Source organism: Solea solea, chromosome 3 (genome assembly GCF_958295425.1).
Source record: "Solea solea chromosome 3, fSolSol10.1, whole genome shotgun sequence".
NCBI classification, from domain to species: Eukaryota; Metazoa; Chordata; class Actinopteri; order Pleuronectiformes; family Soleidae; genus Solea; species Solea solea.
The window spans coordinates 1,106,957-1,121,491 of NC_081136.1; the positions used below are offsets into that span (position 1 = coordinate 1,106,957).

At 44.7% G+C, this 14,535-nt stretch overlaps 1 protein-coding gene across 1 annotated transcript in view; it reads right to left on the reverse strand.

Annotated features, from left to right (window-relative positions):
- Positions 1-14,535, reverse strand: part of ptn (pleiotrophin) — a 43,474-nt gene that overhangs the window by 4,466 nt on the left and 24,473 nt on the right. Inside the window, exons 2-4 of the mRNA XM_058626277.1 lie at positions 9,025-9,119; positions 7,212-7,385; positions 3,738-3,899 (exon numbers count right to left, since the gene is read on the reverse strand). Coding sequence (XP_058482260.1) covers positions 3,738-3,899; positions 7,212-7,385; positions 9,025-9,118 — 430 coding nt within the window. The 5' untranslated portion in view covers position 9,119. The remainder of the gene's footprint in view (positions 1-3,737; positions 3,900-7,211; positions 7,386-9,024; positions 9,120-14,535) is intronic.

Consider the following 14,535-nt stretch of genomic DNA (forward strand, 5'->3'; position numbering starts at 1 on the left):
TGCGCAGCGCGTTCTGCTGAGGAGGAGCAGGTTTCATGGTAGTCATTCTTTTTTGTTCTCCCGTTCACCGGGTCTATGTTTCACCTGGGCGAGACAGCAGAAGACAGGCAACTCCGAGTCTTTGGATTGCTCCCGAGGCGCCTCTTTCCTATTGTCTTTCCTCAGAATCCGCAAATGACAGATGCTCCCTCCTTCGTCTTAACCCAAGGTGGCTCTTCAGAATTGCAGATTTGACCAGACTCGGGTAAGATGGTCTCCTCTGTCTCCGTCACTCCAAACATTTGTTTTATTTTTATATCTATATAGTATAAGCCCTGTGATCCTGCTGCCGTGGACACAATTCTCCATCACCACACTCCTCATTGTGCACGACACCTGATCTTTCCTTCTCACCAGTAACCCCCCCCCCCCCTGCTTCCCGGGGCTTATCTTCCAACTGGCAGACATGAGAAATCACACCTCGCTGAGATAGCGGGGCCTTTCTTCCCCAACTGCCTGCCTTCATCTCCGCCACTGTCATCCTCGCTCTGCTTCTTCTTTTTCTTGCTCTCAGCTCTCCCACATCTTAGGCTGTCACTCTGCATCCAAGCAATCTGGCCTTCATTAGAGCTGATGTGCTCTCACAGGTATGCAGCACTGCACATATATATATATATATATATATATATATATATATATATAGTTATATATAGAGAGAGAGATATTTCACTCAAATTGAGATTTAACATGTTGCCGACCTACAGCGACATTGTGCATAATAAAATTACTGACTAATTAAACACACATGTGTGTCTTTACTTACTGGCCACTTTATTAGGTACGCTCGTTCAACTGCTTGTTGACGGAAACGTCTAATCAGCGGCGTGAGATGGTGTAAAAGTGGCATGACACAGATTTGAGAAACTGGGATTAACTCACGCAACAATCATCTCCAGAGTTCACAGAGAAGGGCCCAGAACAAGAGAACTGGAGCCGTGTCGGGCTGGTCGATGTAGACCACAAATAAATAAATGGACTCTCTTCTCTTCTGTAGAGATGCAAACACGAGCACATAGGGTGCAATCCTATACCAAGTTTGAAAATAATACTCTATATGTCAATAAAAGTTAAAAACTCTAGCCCTCCAACCGATGGATGCATCAGACCATGTCTGGACTCGTATGTCGAGCCTTGAAGCGGATTGAAAACTCCAGCAGAGGATCACACAGACCTGCAGCTCCAGTGAGTTATTACAGATTGCACACTTGTTGTATTTGTCCAGAAAGGTCTGTTTCTTTCATTGGTTTGTGTGTATTTTTCATTTGTGTCGTCAGATTACAGCTCATAACACACAAACACGATATCACAGCCTCCGTGAAGCAAGGCCATTTCCTCGAAACCCAAATTTTTTTTTTTTTTATTGCAAAGTGATTATACATAAACGTGCTTATAGGGTAGAATATTCAAAATCTGCCAAATTGAATATACTGTACATACTTGCTCTTAAATTCCTCTTTCAGAGTTTCAACACGAAAGCAAACGTTATTTGTGACACTCGCCCACGTTGCTGCACATGTTTTGTTCAACCATAAATCCATATATGTCTCCCAGATGGTGAGAGCAGTCGAGCTCCTTTGACAAACTTCCCGTCATAACTCATCGGTGATGTGCTACCGAGTGGATGAATTTAACAGATTCCTCCGTTTCGACAGTCAAACGAAGTTTTGGCACGACACCCGGAGACAAATTACGCAGAGCAGACGGGCGCGTCACAACTGTCAGCGTCTGCATGTGCACACCTGCAGTAAAACCACGCCGTCCCCGACATGTTTACAGCGTCTCCTCGTCATCAGTCAGGCTCTTCATCTGACTGATGAAGAGATTGCAAGGTGAAGAGAACTCTGCCTGTGAAATGTGTGTGCACGCGTCGTCCACGGAGCGCGATATGGCCGCCGTTTATGATCGTTGGCAGCATTTCCACACTCATTATAATCCTGTTTGGACGATGGGACGTCCACAGTGGGTCCATCGCATCCTTGTTTGCAGAACTAACGAAGGGCACTCGGAGCAGATTCACCAACACCAAATGTCTCCAAGCAGACGCTGATATATTCCAAATGCATCCACATGCTTGTTCAATATTCGGCCATTAGCTGAAGCGTTGTGGCGATGCGAGTTGTCTGATAACTGCCCGTCTGTAGCTCCCTCCACTCGTGTGTCTGCGACATGACAGATGGAAGGTAAAAGCGTGTAATCACAGCCGAATGGTGAGTTAACCTTTTCACCCCTGTCTTAAGACTGTCACTCACCGCTTCAACTTAGCACTTAGCTGTGTTGATTTCCACTCGGTTAAAGGGTGAGGGGGAATGTGAATGTGAGGCGTGGCCAGTTTTGAGCTGAGATTAAATCAGGCGGGATCTACCGGACGACGAGGCCAAATTCAAATTCTGAGGGGAAATTTTCATTTTGACCCGTTTTAAATTAGACACACACGCTTGTCAACAGCATGATCAGCAGTTCAGCTTCAGAAATGGAGACGGCAAAGTGGTAAACAGCCCTTCAGATATAATCAAATCAAGAAAACTGACTCATCTAACTTTCCAGGCAACTGTCTCAATAATTTGACAGTATGAAAAAGTGCTGGAATAATTCCCTTCCCTATATCATCATTCATTTTGCCTTTGCACAGGTCTGACTTTGGATCCAAATCAATCTAAACTCATATGTATGTAAATGTATATACGGCGTTTCCAGCCTTTGAGCTGGAGAACTGCTAACAGTTGGATTGTAATTCAAATGTGGAATATAAAATACTTGAGGTTTTTCTGGGCTGAATTAGATTTCATTAAATTGTATTGAGCGTACACAAGGCTCAGTTCAGGACAGTGTGATTGATTTCTTTTAATAAACGTTATTGTGCCAATGTGTTTGCCGGAAGAAGCCCTCGTCCTCGGGACACACAAGCAAAACACACTCCGTGGTAATATGCACTTCTTATTTAGGCCCAGTACCATTATTCATAGCCGATAAGACCCCAGACATATTTGTGGTTAGTGTAGCTACATAACAAGTTATCTAGTGTTGGCTTCATGTCAGTAACACAAGTTCTGATTCAGTTAAGAAGAAGAGTATCTTATAACTCTCGGTTGACGGTTGCTACGTATTTCTTTGCGTTTCCATTGGGAATAAGTACAAAAATGAGCGGCCCCAACTGTTCCATTCTTTGGAACCCTTCCCTCGGGCGACCACCGCAATGGTACGGGTGGAGATTGACCCGCGACAGTTGATTGGGCGACAGAAAAGCTCATGTGACGGGTGTTTCATTCAAAGCTCGACGTCTTGAGACAAACGGAACAGAAAAAAATGAGTTGTTGGATGTCCTCCATTGTTTTCTGTCCGCCTACCAATTTATGGTTCTGTCCTTCGACGAAACACAAGCCTGAATGAGGGCTTTACCATTACAAAACCGTACAGTCCAATAATGGAAACACGGCTACATTTAATATCTCAACAATTTGGAAATGCCTGAAACCTGTATTGTCTTCAGTGGCCACTTCACCGATCGCAAAAACAAAACTCGAGCCCTACAGATGAAAAACCAAATGCGTGATGGGACTTTGGTGGCCAAATAATCTGTGTGCTTGTGAATGTCTACATGAGCTAAATGCAGAATAGGCAACATGTGGATAAGGAAATAATATCTTGAGAAATGTTTCATTATTAAAAGCATTTCTAATGAACTATCCCACTCAGCTTACCTTGCAGCTTGGTCTTGGGGATTTTTCCACAGGGTTTGGTGGCGGTGACGGTGGCGGCGCAGGTCGCGTCCATAAGCGCCCGTTTCAGGACTCCCGTCCTGTTCTTCTTGCCCGTCGCCAGATCACACTCCCCCCACGCCTGGAAGTCGTACTTGCACTCGCCTGCGGCACACAAAGAGATCAGACACTTAATTAGAAGCGCTTGTTTCGCGAAGAAGCTCAAAGGGGAGGCACGGTGTCGGAGCAATCAAGCAGGAAACTGATAAAATGACACACTGCAGTTTCTGTGCTTGCTTTTTAAAAGCAGGAAACTGCAATCAGTCAATGAAATGTGTCCTTTGAGCCCGAGGAATTGTGTCGCTCACACTTTGAATGGCTGTTTGATGAGTGGTTATAATTTACTTGGCTATTATCTCCGCCTTATTAAAGTGTCCAAGATCAACAGAGTCAGTTCTGCTGAGGCCTGGTCACGAGGCGCTCTTATTAACAACCATATAAAAGCGCTGAGAGCTGTTTTGCCAACAGCAGCAGATGGCGCGTCATTTATTGATCTTATATCTCCTATAGGATGGAACGCACTAACAGATGAATGTAATCAAAAACAGCCTGGCTGCTGTTGAGCCTGGAAACGGCGCATCGGATACAATCTTAGAAGCAGGGAAGTGGAAATACTTTCAGGAGCGACCCAAATAAATTCCACATATGTGCTTTCTCTTGATATTGAATTTAATCCATCTTAAACTCAACCCGAGAGGATGCAAGATTGCTCTGCAGAACACGCCAGCATTTGCTGACATATGTATAGAAGTGTGTGTGTGTGTGTGTGTGTTTATGTCTCCCATATCTCCCTCCATTATTTTGTTGCCCCTCGAGCCGCCCTCCCCCGAGGCCGTGACACTCATTCACCGGCTTCCTCTCACATGAAAGCGTCGGACGCTCAGTCACCGCCGCTGAGATCCCAGGGTGCTCGTCAGAGAGGAGAGGAGAGGTGGGAGAACGGGTGAGAGGAGGTGGGACGGAGAGCGGTGGAAGGGAGTGACGGGGCCATTGTTGCAGGAATCCTGTGGGGACTTCACGAGCATCCGACTTTAAAACACCGCGCCTCCACACCTATAATTTATCTCTGCGAAAAAGAGAGTGCTTCCTCGCTGGCAGACAGCCCGAGGTGTCGCATACAAGTATTCATCAGTGACCTTACATCCATCTACTGTACAGTCCCACAGGCCTGTGTAGTATTTCTTAAAGGTACATTATGTAGGAAATGGAAATTTGATGGTTGTTATTAGTTATAGGCAACTGGACTTGCTTGATTTAAGTTTGAAGACATTTCACCTTTTATCTTTGTGGGAAAAGTCGGTTGTTCATCCCCCTGACCCAGTTTCAGGTCGTTTGTGTGTGTGTGTGTGTGTGTGTGTGTGTGTGTGTCTCTCTGCTGTGATAGACCCGGGAAGAGTGACTTCACATACACGTGATTTTTTTCATCACGGTTGAAGTGGTGCTTCTGCAATAATCTACTACCCGGGAGACACAGACTCTGGAACCAGTCCCATTTTTCCATCAACGGGGGGAATCTCCACTTCCAGGTTCTCGGTGTCACAGCCTCCACTTCATCAGACCTGAAGAAAGAGTTCCTGAGGACCTTCCACCCCTCCACAATCAAAAATGTCATGTCAGCCGCAGAGAGTCATTATTGCAGCCCCGGCGGATCATTGGCTGCTCTCTGATGGACATTGCAGCATCTTGGTGCCTCAGTAGAGCAGGAAACATACTGATAAAAAAGCTTCCCATCCAAAGCCGTGGTCTTTTCAGTCTGCTGCCCTCAGGGAACTGGTGCACGAGCATCAGGACTTGTACAAATAAACTATTAAACAGTTCTTCCCCTTGGGATATTTATTCTATTGCACTCGTTTTCTGAAGAATCCACAGCTAATTTCACTGCCTTGTACAATGACAATGAAAGATTCCCCCCGTCTCCAATCTGACAAGGACTGTCTTCTTCTCACTTCTTCAGCATGATATTCCTCACCACTCAGTGGACACAGGAAGCAACGGCAGCTTCCATCAGAACTCTAGGATGTTCAGAGATGTATCTTCTGGGCCTTTGAATGACGCACTATGAAAAGTATCTAACTTCCCCAAAAATGAGATTGTGATTCCTAATGGAGGAATAAGGGGAAAGATGGATTATTGTGTGTATGTTACACGCCTCCATCAATCACTTGATTTAATATAAACATTATTTTATGAATGATCCATCCATCATTCTGCTTTTTCTTTAGTTCCCATCAATCTGTTGAAGAATAAAGCGTTACCTTATGTAACCAACCCCAGCCCCCCCCCGGTTCCCCCTCTGAAGCACAAATGTGTGTCTTTGCTTTATGTCTGTATTTATACGTCTGCTTTTGTTATTGTACAGAATTCTATTTGCTTCACAATGTCTTTCTTACCTCGACTCACCTTCATGCTGCTTGAAAACACGGACTGCACCGAGTATTTCTGTATGATACTCACAAGATTTACTGATTGGGACAAACCATAATTCAACCACCGCAGCACCACCGTGGTTCAACCCAGGAATCTTCTCATGAGGAACATAAAACCACACAATTGTTGCCTATGATTCAAAAATACTACGAGTTTTTGTTGTTGTTGTGTTCATTGGGCAGAATGATATTCTTTGCTAAGGTTAACTTTGTGAGTCAGTCTTAACACAGCAGTTCTAAAGTATTTTGTGGGGTGGGAGGACCAACTTCTCCTTTGTCTGTCCTACAATTTAAAACTGTAGTTTCATCAGCAACTTCCGAGAATTAGGTTTGTGGTAAATTGAAGCCGTGGCAGGAACGTTTTTAAAGATAATGGGCATAAACCAGTTACCTGCGTTTTTAATTTCATTAAATCAAAATTAATCCAGTTTGCAAGAATCTGCGTCTTCTCCAACACGGTGCAGCCAATCAGCTCGTTCTATACTTTTTTTTTTGTTCTTCCTTCCTGAACTTAAAAGCCAGAACTTATAACTTTTGCTGCTATCATCCATACAGCCGGTTAGTTGGGGAATTATTTCCTGCAGTGTGTTCATCACTGGTGACAGGCTCATTGCAGAGCTGCGGGCCTCGTGCCTGACAGGCTGTACTGGGGGGAACAAAAGTCCCTCAGGGTTGTCACTGTGAGACATTTCAGCCATGATGGCTGCACACACTCGAGCACCAAAAAGCAAACGACAAAGCAGGACGACTATTGCCCATGTTTTCAATGGCTGTGTATCACACCCTCAGCAGACACTTGTGTTGGACCTCTAATTAGCAAGTTTTCTCATTCCCATTGTGAAAATAGGACCATTGTTTGTGTGACTGACAGGCGACCGTACGTCATGTGGGGTGAGGAAATAGAGGCAGGGAAAAAAAAGGCTTCTGGGTCTTTCAGTGGGTGTAAATGATCTAAACAGACTTTACACAGTGGCACATTCCCTTTCCTGACCTCCAAACTTCTTCTTCCAGTTGCAGGGGATCTTGCAGCGCTGGGTCTTGATGGTCTGCTTGCAGTCGGTGCCGGTGCGCGTCCCTTCCCTGGTGCCGAGTCCGCAGTCCCCCTCGTTGGCCACGCACACGCTCCACTGCCACTCCCCACAGTCGGACTTGCGCTCCTTCTTTCCTGTACAACCAAAAACACACAATTTAACATCGTGATCAAGATCAGATCTGTAAGAAGTGCATGTCGCGTTGGGCGGACCCTGGCATCGCACGTTAGGGTCCTGTAGTATCCCACTTCACCATCGGGTGGCGGTACATGTTAGAATAGGACGCATTCCTACCAAAGAAGAAGAGAACGATGCTACAGCTCCCTCGGACACGTCGGGCCGGGGATGTTGAGGTGTCAGCCCGTTCGAGGGTCACTAAGTCGAAGCTTGGATGACGATCCTTGGCGACTACTTCTTCTGTTTTTTCTGCTTGGTGAGCGGGGCTTATACTCCGCCTACTGGTGGGGTGGAGGTTCAGTTCGCACGGTCCCAATTTGCGCCACGTGCATGGCACGCGTTAGGTTGTATACTAGGGCCTCTGAGTGGTGGAGGCCTCAACTGAAATTATACTTCTTTTACTTTGAACGGAGCAATGTCGAGTGCTGCCGAACTGCATTTCAGACAGAGGTCGCGACGTAGTTACCCGCGACAGGTTCTGCTCGGCTAACCTCTGATCGCCACCTCCCAGTGTCGTACATGCGAGCGCACATTCATGTTCAGTGTTACATATTCATGCGGGAAGCAGGCGGTTCCTTTCCGTGCATGTTTGTGCACGCGTGTGACAACATACGGACGTGCGAGCACAAACACGGAGCAGCATAAATGGAAATTGAGGGGGGAGCGGCGTAAACCAGAGCGTTCAAGGAAGACATTTTAACAACGGCACGACGTTTATGCCCCGTTACCACAACCTGTGCAGTATGTTACACAATCATGTGTGTTTGTAAAACAAAGAATAATTGATGTACTGTCCCAGTATTTGGCATCCTTCTGTTGTGGTGCCTAGCACAGAGGCCTGGCATTGATTGGCCACGAGAGAATCATCACTTCTGGGCAACAACAGTAATGGAATGAGAAGAACAAATGGTAAAAAAATACCATGCATTATGATTGAGAGAGGATTCAAGGTCATTTCTGTTTTGTTTTAGTAGCATTTCCTGTTTCCTATGTCTGTGTGACTCACCCTGTGGAGAAAACACGACTCAAAAACGTTTTCACTGTCTCGCCAGTTGCCGCGTGTCACTGTAAAGGACGCTTGGAAACAAAGGCAGAATAAATTAAGTCCATATCTGCTCTGTACTATTATATTTGTGTCTTGAACCGTGAGTCGCATGTTTTAAGCTCTGACTATAAAAATGTTATCAGTTTTTATTTCGTATATAAAATAAATAAATAAAAAAACATGCAGTGCAAACATATTTACTCTTGCACTTGCTTCATTTTATTTGTTGTAATGGCTTTTGGTGCTTGCATTAATTTCCAATGCAAATGAACTATTTTCCTTGAATTTAAATGAGGCTAAATATTATTTTCTTTACCCGAGAGGGATTTATCTAACTTAACTTTCCTCTGCTTTTTTTCTTTATTTGTTTCTTAAATTCTCGACAGGGACACATTAAACCGTAACCCCACAGGTATTTGTCTTATGTTGTCCACTTAAATGAGTCGTCATCAGGGACGTTGTTAACAGTGCACCCTGTGAGGCGAGGTTTTTTTGTTAAAAGTGATTTTCTTTGTTTCCCTTCGTCAAACGACTAAAGCTGCTGCTCTCACCTTGTTTCTCCACTTTCCCTCCTTCGGCGGCCATCACCGTTAGCACCAGCAGCACCATCACTGCCGCCGTCGTCCACTGCTTCTGTCCATTCATTCTGAAACAGACACGAGGCGACTGTATGAGGACAAATCTGCTTTGTATTTTCATTGTTAGTTAACGATTTCTGACATTTCCAAACTTGACTTTTTGAGGAATTGTTGCCACAGTGGGAAAAAAAAAGAAAGTAATAGTTGTCTTGCGACTCGTGGGAGCAAAGGAACGGCCTGGGGGGAAAGTCCATGTCTCATCCCGTCTGATTACCACTGTGCTGGATTCCAATATCAACATTTGATTGTCTGCACTGCAGCCGCTCCGTCACTCACGGCCCTGTTTGCTGTCAGGCTCTGGGAAATCTGGTCATGGGTGGATACAGTCGCCATGAAAGTTTGATTTCATTTGACAAAATGAGAAGACGGTGGGTAGAGCGGTTTGCACTGGGGCCTCACAGCAAGGACCGTCCGTATCCCAGATTACATGCACATTAACCCTTTAACGCCTAAACCCCTGGACTTATTTTCACCATAAAAGGGCCAGAAAATGTCGCGTGAGGAAGTGCTTGTGCCCATTTGTTAGAGAATAACTTTCAATATCTGGCAATTATTTACTATTTACTGCATGTTCAAATAGTGTGTTAGCAATTTAAAATGAATATATCGCATTTCAGCCAGACCTGACCTCCGTGCCAAGTGTCAAGAGTTTTTATTCACATTAACGCCCTCAAACATGACCGCAAACCACAGATAGAACAACTCACGGAGCTACAAGATGATTGGCTCATGAGACCGGCTGAGGAACCTGATCAAGGTCTTCACAACCTGATAAATGACGGCGAGGAGGTGAAACAGAACTCTATGAGAGTGAAACTGTGACACGTGGAGTAAACATGTCCCCGGTCTTCCATATTTGTTCTGTTACATATTCACTTCCTGCGCTGAGATTACTCATCCCTGCCCTCCACGTTTACTCTCGTCTCTTGTTATTCTCGCTCTCTTTTCCTTCCCGAACATACAGTGTACGCTCTCTGTTTTCATGTCATCTCTTGCCAGCCGAGTTTTCCTGCGTGTGATTGATCCTTTTTCTCGTTTCCTGATCTTGGCGTTTCACCCGGTAAAGAGACACGGAAACCTGTCTGAGTTTTGTGAGTTTCTCATTCCTCCTCCACTGTGATGACATCAGTGCCATCGACCTTTGCCTGAGCTCAATCCTCTGTTTGTCATTTTAGATTTCTTTCTTTCTTAGTTTTTTTTTCCTCCCGCTGAGAGAAAAACAGCCTAGTGACGTCAAATCTGCATCGTCTGTTTTCACAGACTCAGTCTGATGTGAAAGAATTCTTTTTTTTCAATTAATCACAATCTGACTTCTGTGCCCACAAAAGTGTGTGAAGTCAGTGAAGCCTCAACAAAAAACATTACATTTAATCAGTATTAATATCATTATTATTATTATTATTATTATTATGTGTTTTTCTTCTGCTATTTCATGTCATGTGGTTCTTTTTTAGAATTTTGATCCGTCAATAAAAGTCACCGGAATCTTCTGAGACGAAACCTGCTCAGGCTTCCATCGCTGACTTTTCATCTCGACTCTCTGATGGAGGACAAGAAAGATCCCAGTTTTCAGAGTTTCAGAGAGAAAACCCAACAAAAAAAAAACGCCACGATAACCATCATTTTTCAAGAAATAATAAAGCGTTGTGGCCTTTACTCAAAAGATAAGAAAGTCTTTTCCTCAGTAATAAGTCGCACAGCGATGGTGCAGCGCGGGCACAAAGAGAAAAAAGGGGATGGGAGGTTTGAATTAAAGAAAGAAAGAAAGAAAGGAAAGGAAATATGGGATTAAACCAAATTAACCATTTCCTTTGTGGACGTGATAGGTCTCTTTTTTGAACATGCAAAGAGCAAACAGCACTTCTGATGAGTGAGTGAGGGGATCGGAGCGTCTGACTGCATCATTCACAATGTGCTGCTTTTCTTTTTTTTAAAGGTCCCGTGTGGAAAATCTACAGAGGTCGTGATTTTGGACCACCATGTTTTTACAGGAGCCCACAATGGACAAACAATGGAGTTTTGACACTGAATTCATGAATAAATACTGCAATATCGAATGGATAGAGCAGTTTTTTGTGTGTGAAGTGAAATACTGACAGTACAGGGACCATATAACCCAAACGTAAGAATATACCAAGTACCCACCAGGGGGCGAGCTCTGTCTGAATGGAAGTTTGTAAGAAAACGAGCCGACTTCTCGGGAAAGGGAACAAGTCATTAACGCCCAATCATTTGAGGTGATATCCTGAAATAGGTGCATTCTGGGAACGCCTCAACATGGAAATCCGTGAGTGACGTCATTAGCGGTTAGCTGGCGTGACGCGTTCAGTATTAGCTAACAAATTTGTATGCGTATAAGCACCAAACGTTTTCTGACACAAACCACCCCGAAAATAAGGGAAACTAAAATTAATCGGATTATTTTCACAATCATCCGTTCTCGTGGGAGCCTCAGCTCAGGGCCCCGGGGGAACTGTCGGCTTCACTTACCGTGTTGAAAACTAACATAGATGTAATAATATTTAATAACACATGTGACGTTTTCTTCCCCGCAGCGTGTCTGCAGGCAGCGTTACCACCGATCAGCCTCTTTCTGCCTCGACGGCTGTGATTTAACTAAAAAACGACGGGGATTTTTGCATCAGCTCAGCGTCGTTTCATACCCAGTAATCCCACGTCATTAACAGGCGGTGATTTTTAGTTTGTTTTACGCTGCTGGAGAATTTTCTCAAAGACCCGTCGCTGTGTATCGACACAGTCGGGATGGATCCAAGCTGCTTTAATAATTAAAAACCAGGAACCCAGGAGTTGAGCTGATGTATGTGGAGCAATGTGATGGATGAACAAAGCTCGAGCGGCTGGAGGGCAGATGGGAACAGGTCAGTGGAGAGGCGGTGAGGAGAGGACCTGTGGTAACACGCCACGGTCACATTCAGGCTCGGTTTATGATGGAAAAGAGATCTCGCAACACATTCAGACCATTTTCAAATCGGGTCATGCAGCGCTGATTAACCTTCCCGTGGCACTTCACGTGGCTACCACAGTCAGGTCTGATAGTTTTGCTTGACAGAGTCTGTTTTTGTAGAATACAAGGAGTTACATCATATTTGATCATGAAGACCAAAGTACAGTGCAGGATAAATGTGGTAGAAGATGGACGGAGGGACAAAAAGCACACAGAGGTTCTGCACTGTGGCTTTAATGCACTGTCCCTTTAATGTCTGTCCACACGTCACTTTCTCCTGTCATCAGTCTCATCAAAGCTCCAGCCGCCAAACACTGGATTTGTCTTTTTTTGCGATGTTTGCGGTTTGTTTTTGCGACACTTTTTTTCTCCGCTGTTTTTCTGTGACTCGCTCGTGAACATCTGGCCGTCGTCTCTGCTTCAGCGCCCTGCGATGACCCCGCCGCGAAAACATGGGTCACAAAAACAAACGACTCCAAGTTTATTTTGCTTTGCCTCACTGAGACAGAGAGAATGGACGATGAAGTGGGATCAGTGGGATCAGTGGGATCAGTGCGCCTGCGGTGACCCCCGTATGTGCTCTGGCAAAGAGACGCTTCACAAACACCAACATGCAAAAACGGCATCTCATACAAAAGCACAAGGTAAAGAAACCAGTTTAATGAATCAATGCTGAGGTAAAAAAAAAAAAAAAGAGCAGAATCACTTGTGTTATTGTTGCACTGTTAAAAAATGGATTAACCGTGAAACATGATGAAACCACCAACCTCTCAAAACCTGGAAAGTCTACTCTGTGGCCTCTGTGAACACGAATATGATTCCAGCGTGTACAGTATGCTGTTAGCTGTCACTTAGCTGCACGTGAATTATAAACGTCTTTTTAAAAATGTCGCCCCAGAATCAAATCACATCAAAGACGTCGTCTCTCTTTAACACCATCATGCAATACTCCGAGGTCTGAGCTCCTCCCAGATGACAGACGAACAACATTTATTGATCCCAAAACTGGAAACTTCTGTTACATTCAACTATTTGCTGAAAGAGTTGTGCGTCATAATTGTCTCGTGTCCCTTAAATTGCTCTTTATATTTGGAGGTTCTTGTAGCCGCGGCGGCTCGTCCTCACGTGTCACTGTGTGAGCACATGTTGACTCTCTGTGAGTCCCATGAGACCCTGTTTGTTTGTCACTAATGAAGCTGTTTGAGGTTTCTGGACTGAGGCGGATTTACAAATACACAAATATAGGATTCAAATTGATACAGCCTGTGAAAAGAGAGGTCTGACAGGAGTAAGCCACCAGGTCTGCTGAGTGTGAGGAGACGAACACGATCCACGACGTAAGACTGAACAACAACAGGCCGGCGAGGAAACAATAAACGTGCTGCGATAAGCATTCGTTATTTTGTCCAATAAGCGTTTCTTCCCAAACTTTCCTCCGCCAGCTTTTCCGTCTCTTTGTAGCCACTTCCAGTTTTGGAGCAACATTTCATGTCATGAGAAAAAAAGGCAGCTTCTAAAGTTATTAACAGTCGACTCAAGCCTTTGTTGAAATAAACGCAATAACCAATCTGGAGCCAAGCGACACAAAGTAGTGGCATATAAATGTGTGTGAAGGTTCAGGATCAGATTTGAGACATCGTCACCAGGACGAGCAGAAGTCACTTTGTCATGCTCCGCCCTCGTCTCCGCCTCCTGCAATCAGTTCACCTGCGGCAGGAGCACACCTGCTCCCAATCTAATCAGCGAGCAGAACTTTCTCTACCTTCTCCACCGTCTGGATCAGATCTCCGCCTTCACCGCCGGTTCCTGCTTTGCTGAACTCAGCTGTTAAACGCACGTAACGTGAACGTAAGTCTGTGATTGTGATTCACTTTTAACACCAACTTTCACAAACATTGAGATTATTTAGCCGCTGAACGCTGGGCACAATTACAGACACAAGAGCCTTGACATTCTTAAAAGTGAAAGGGCTTTGGTGTCAAGATATGAGTTATTTTGCTAAAACATGCACTCAAATGTTACTTTTCAGGGTTTCAGAATAAAACCGATGACTTCCTCTTGGTAGATAAGTTAGAATAACATCTCAAACGATCCAGATCCATCCAGACAAACCATCCACTCACACCTACGGTCAATTTACAGTGTCCAATTTGCCTAATCCCCAAATCTGCATGTTTTTGGCCCGGGAGGAAATGCACACAGCGATATCTTCACATAAATTACTTTTGTTAAGCACATTAGTTTGGGCATAAGAGGAGAAAATAGAGTTTTGTGACCTTGGGAAAAGTCGGGGCAGGGAAATTCACCTTTTGGCTTTTGGCGCAACTCGCTGGTTGTGATTCAGGAGCGAAGCGAGTACCTCGCCGAGACATAAAGCATATTGAAAGGATTTATTTAGGAGCTCCTCGGTCTGTGTGTTCCTCGCGCTGAGCTTCTGAGAGATTCCGGCGCAGATGAAA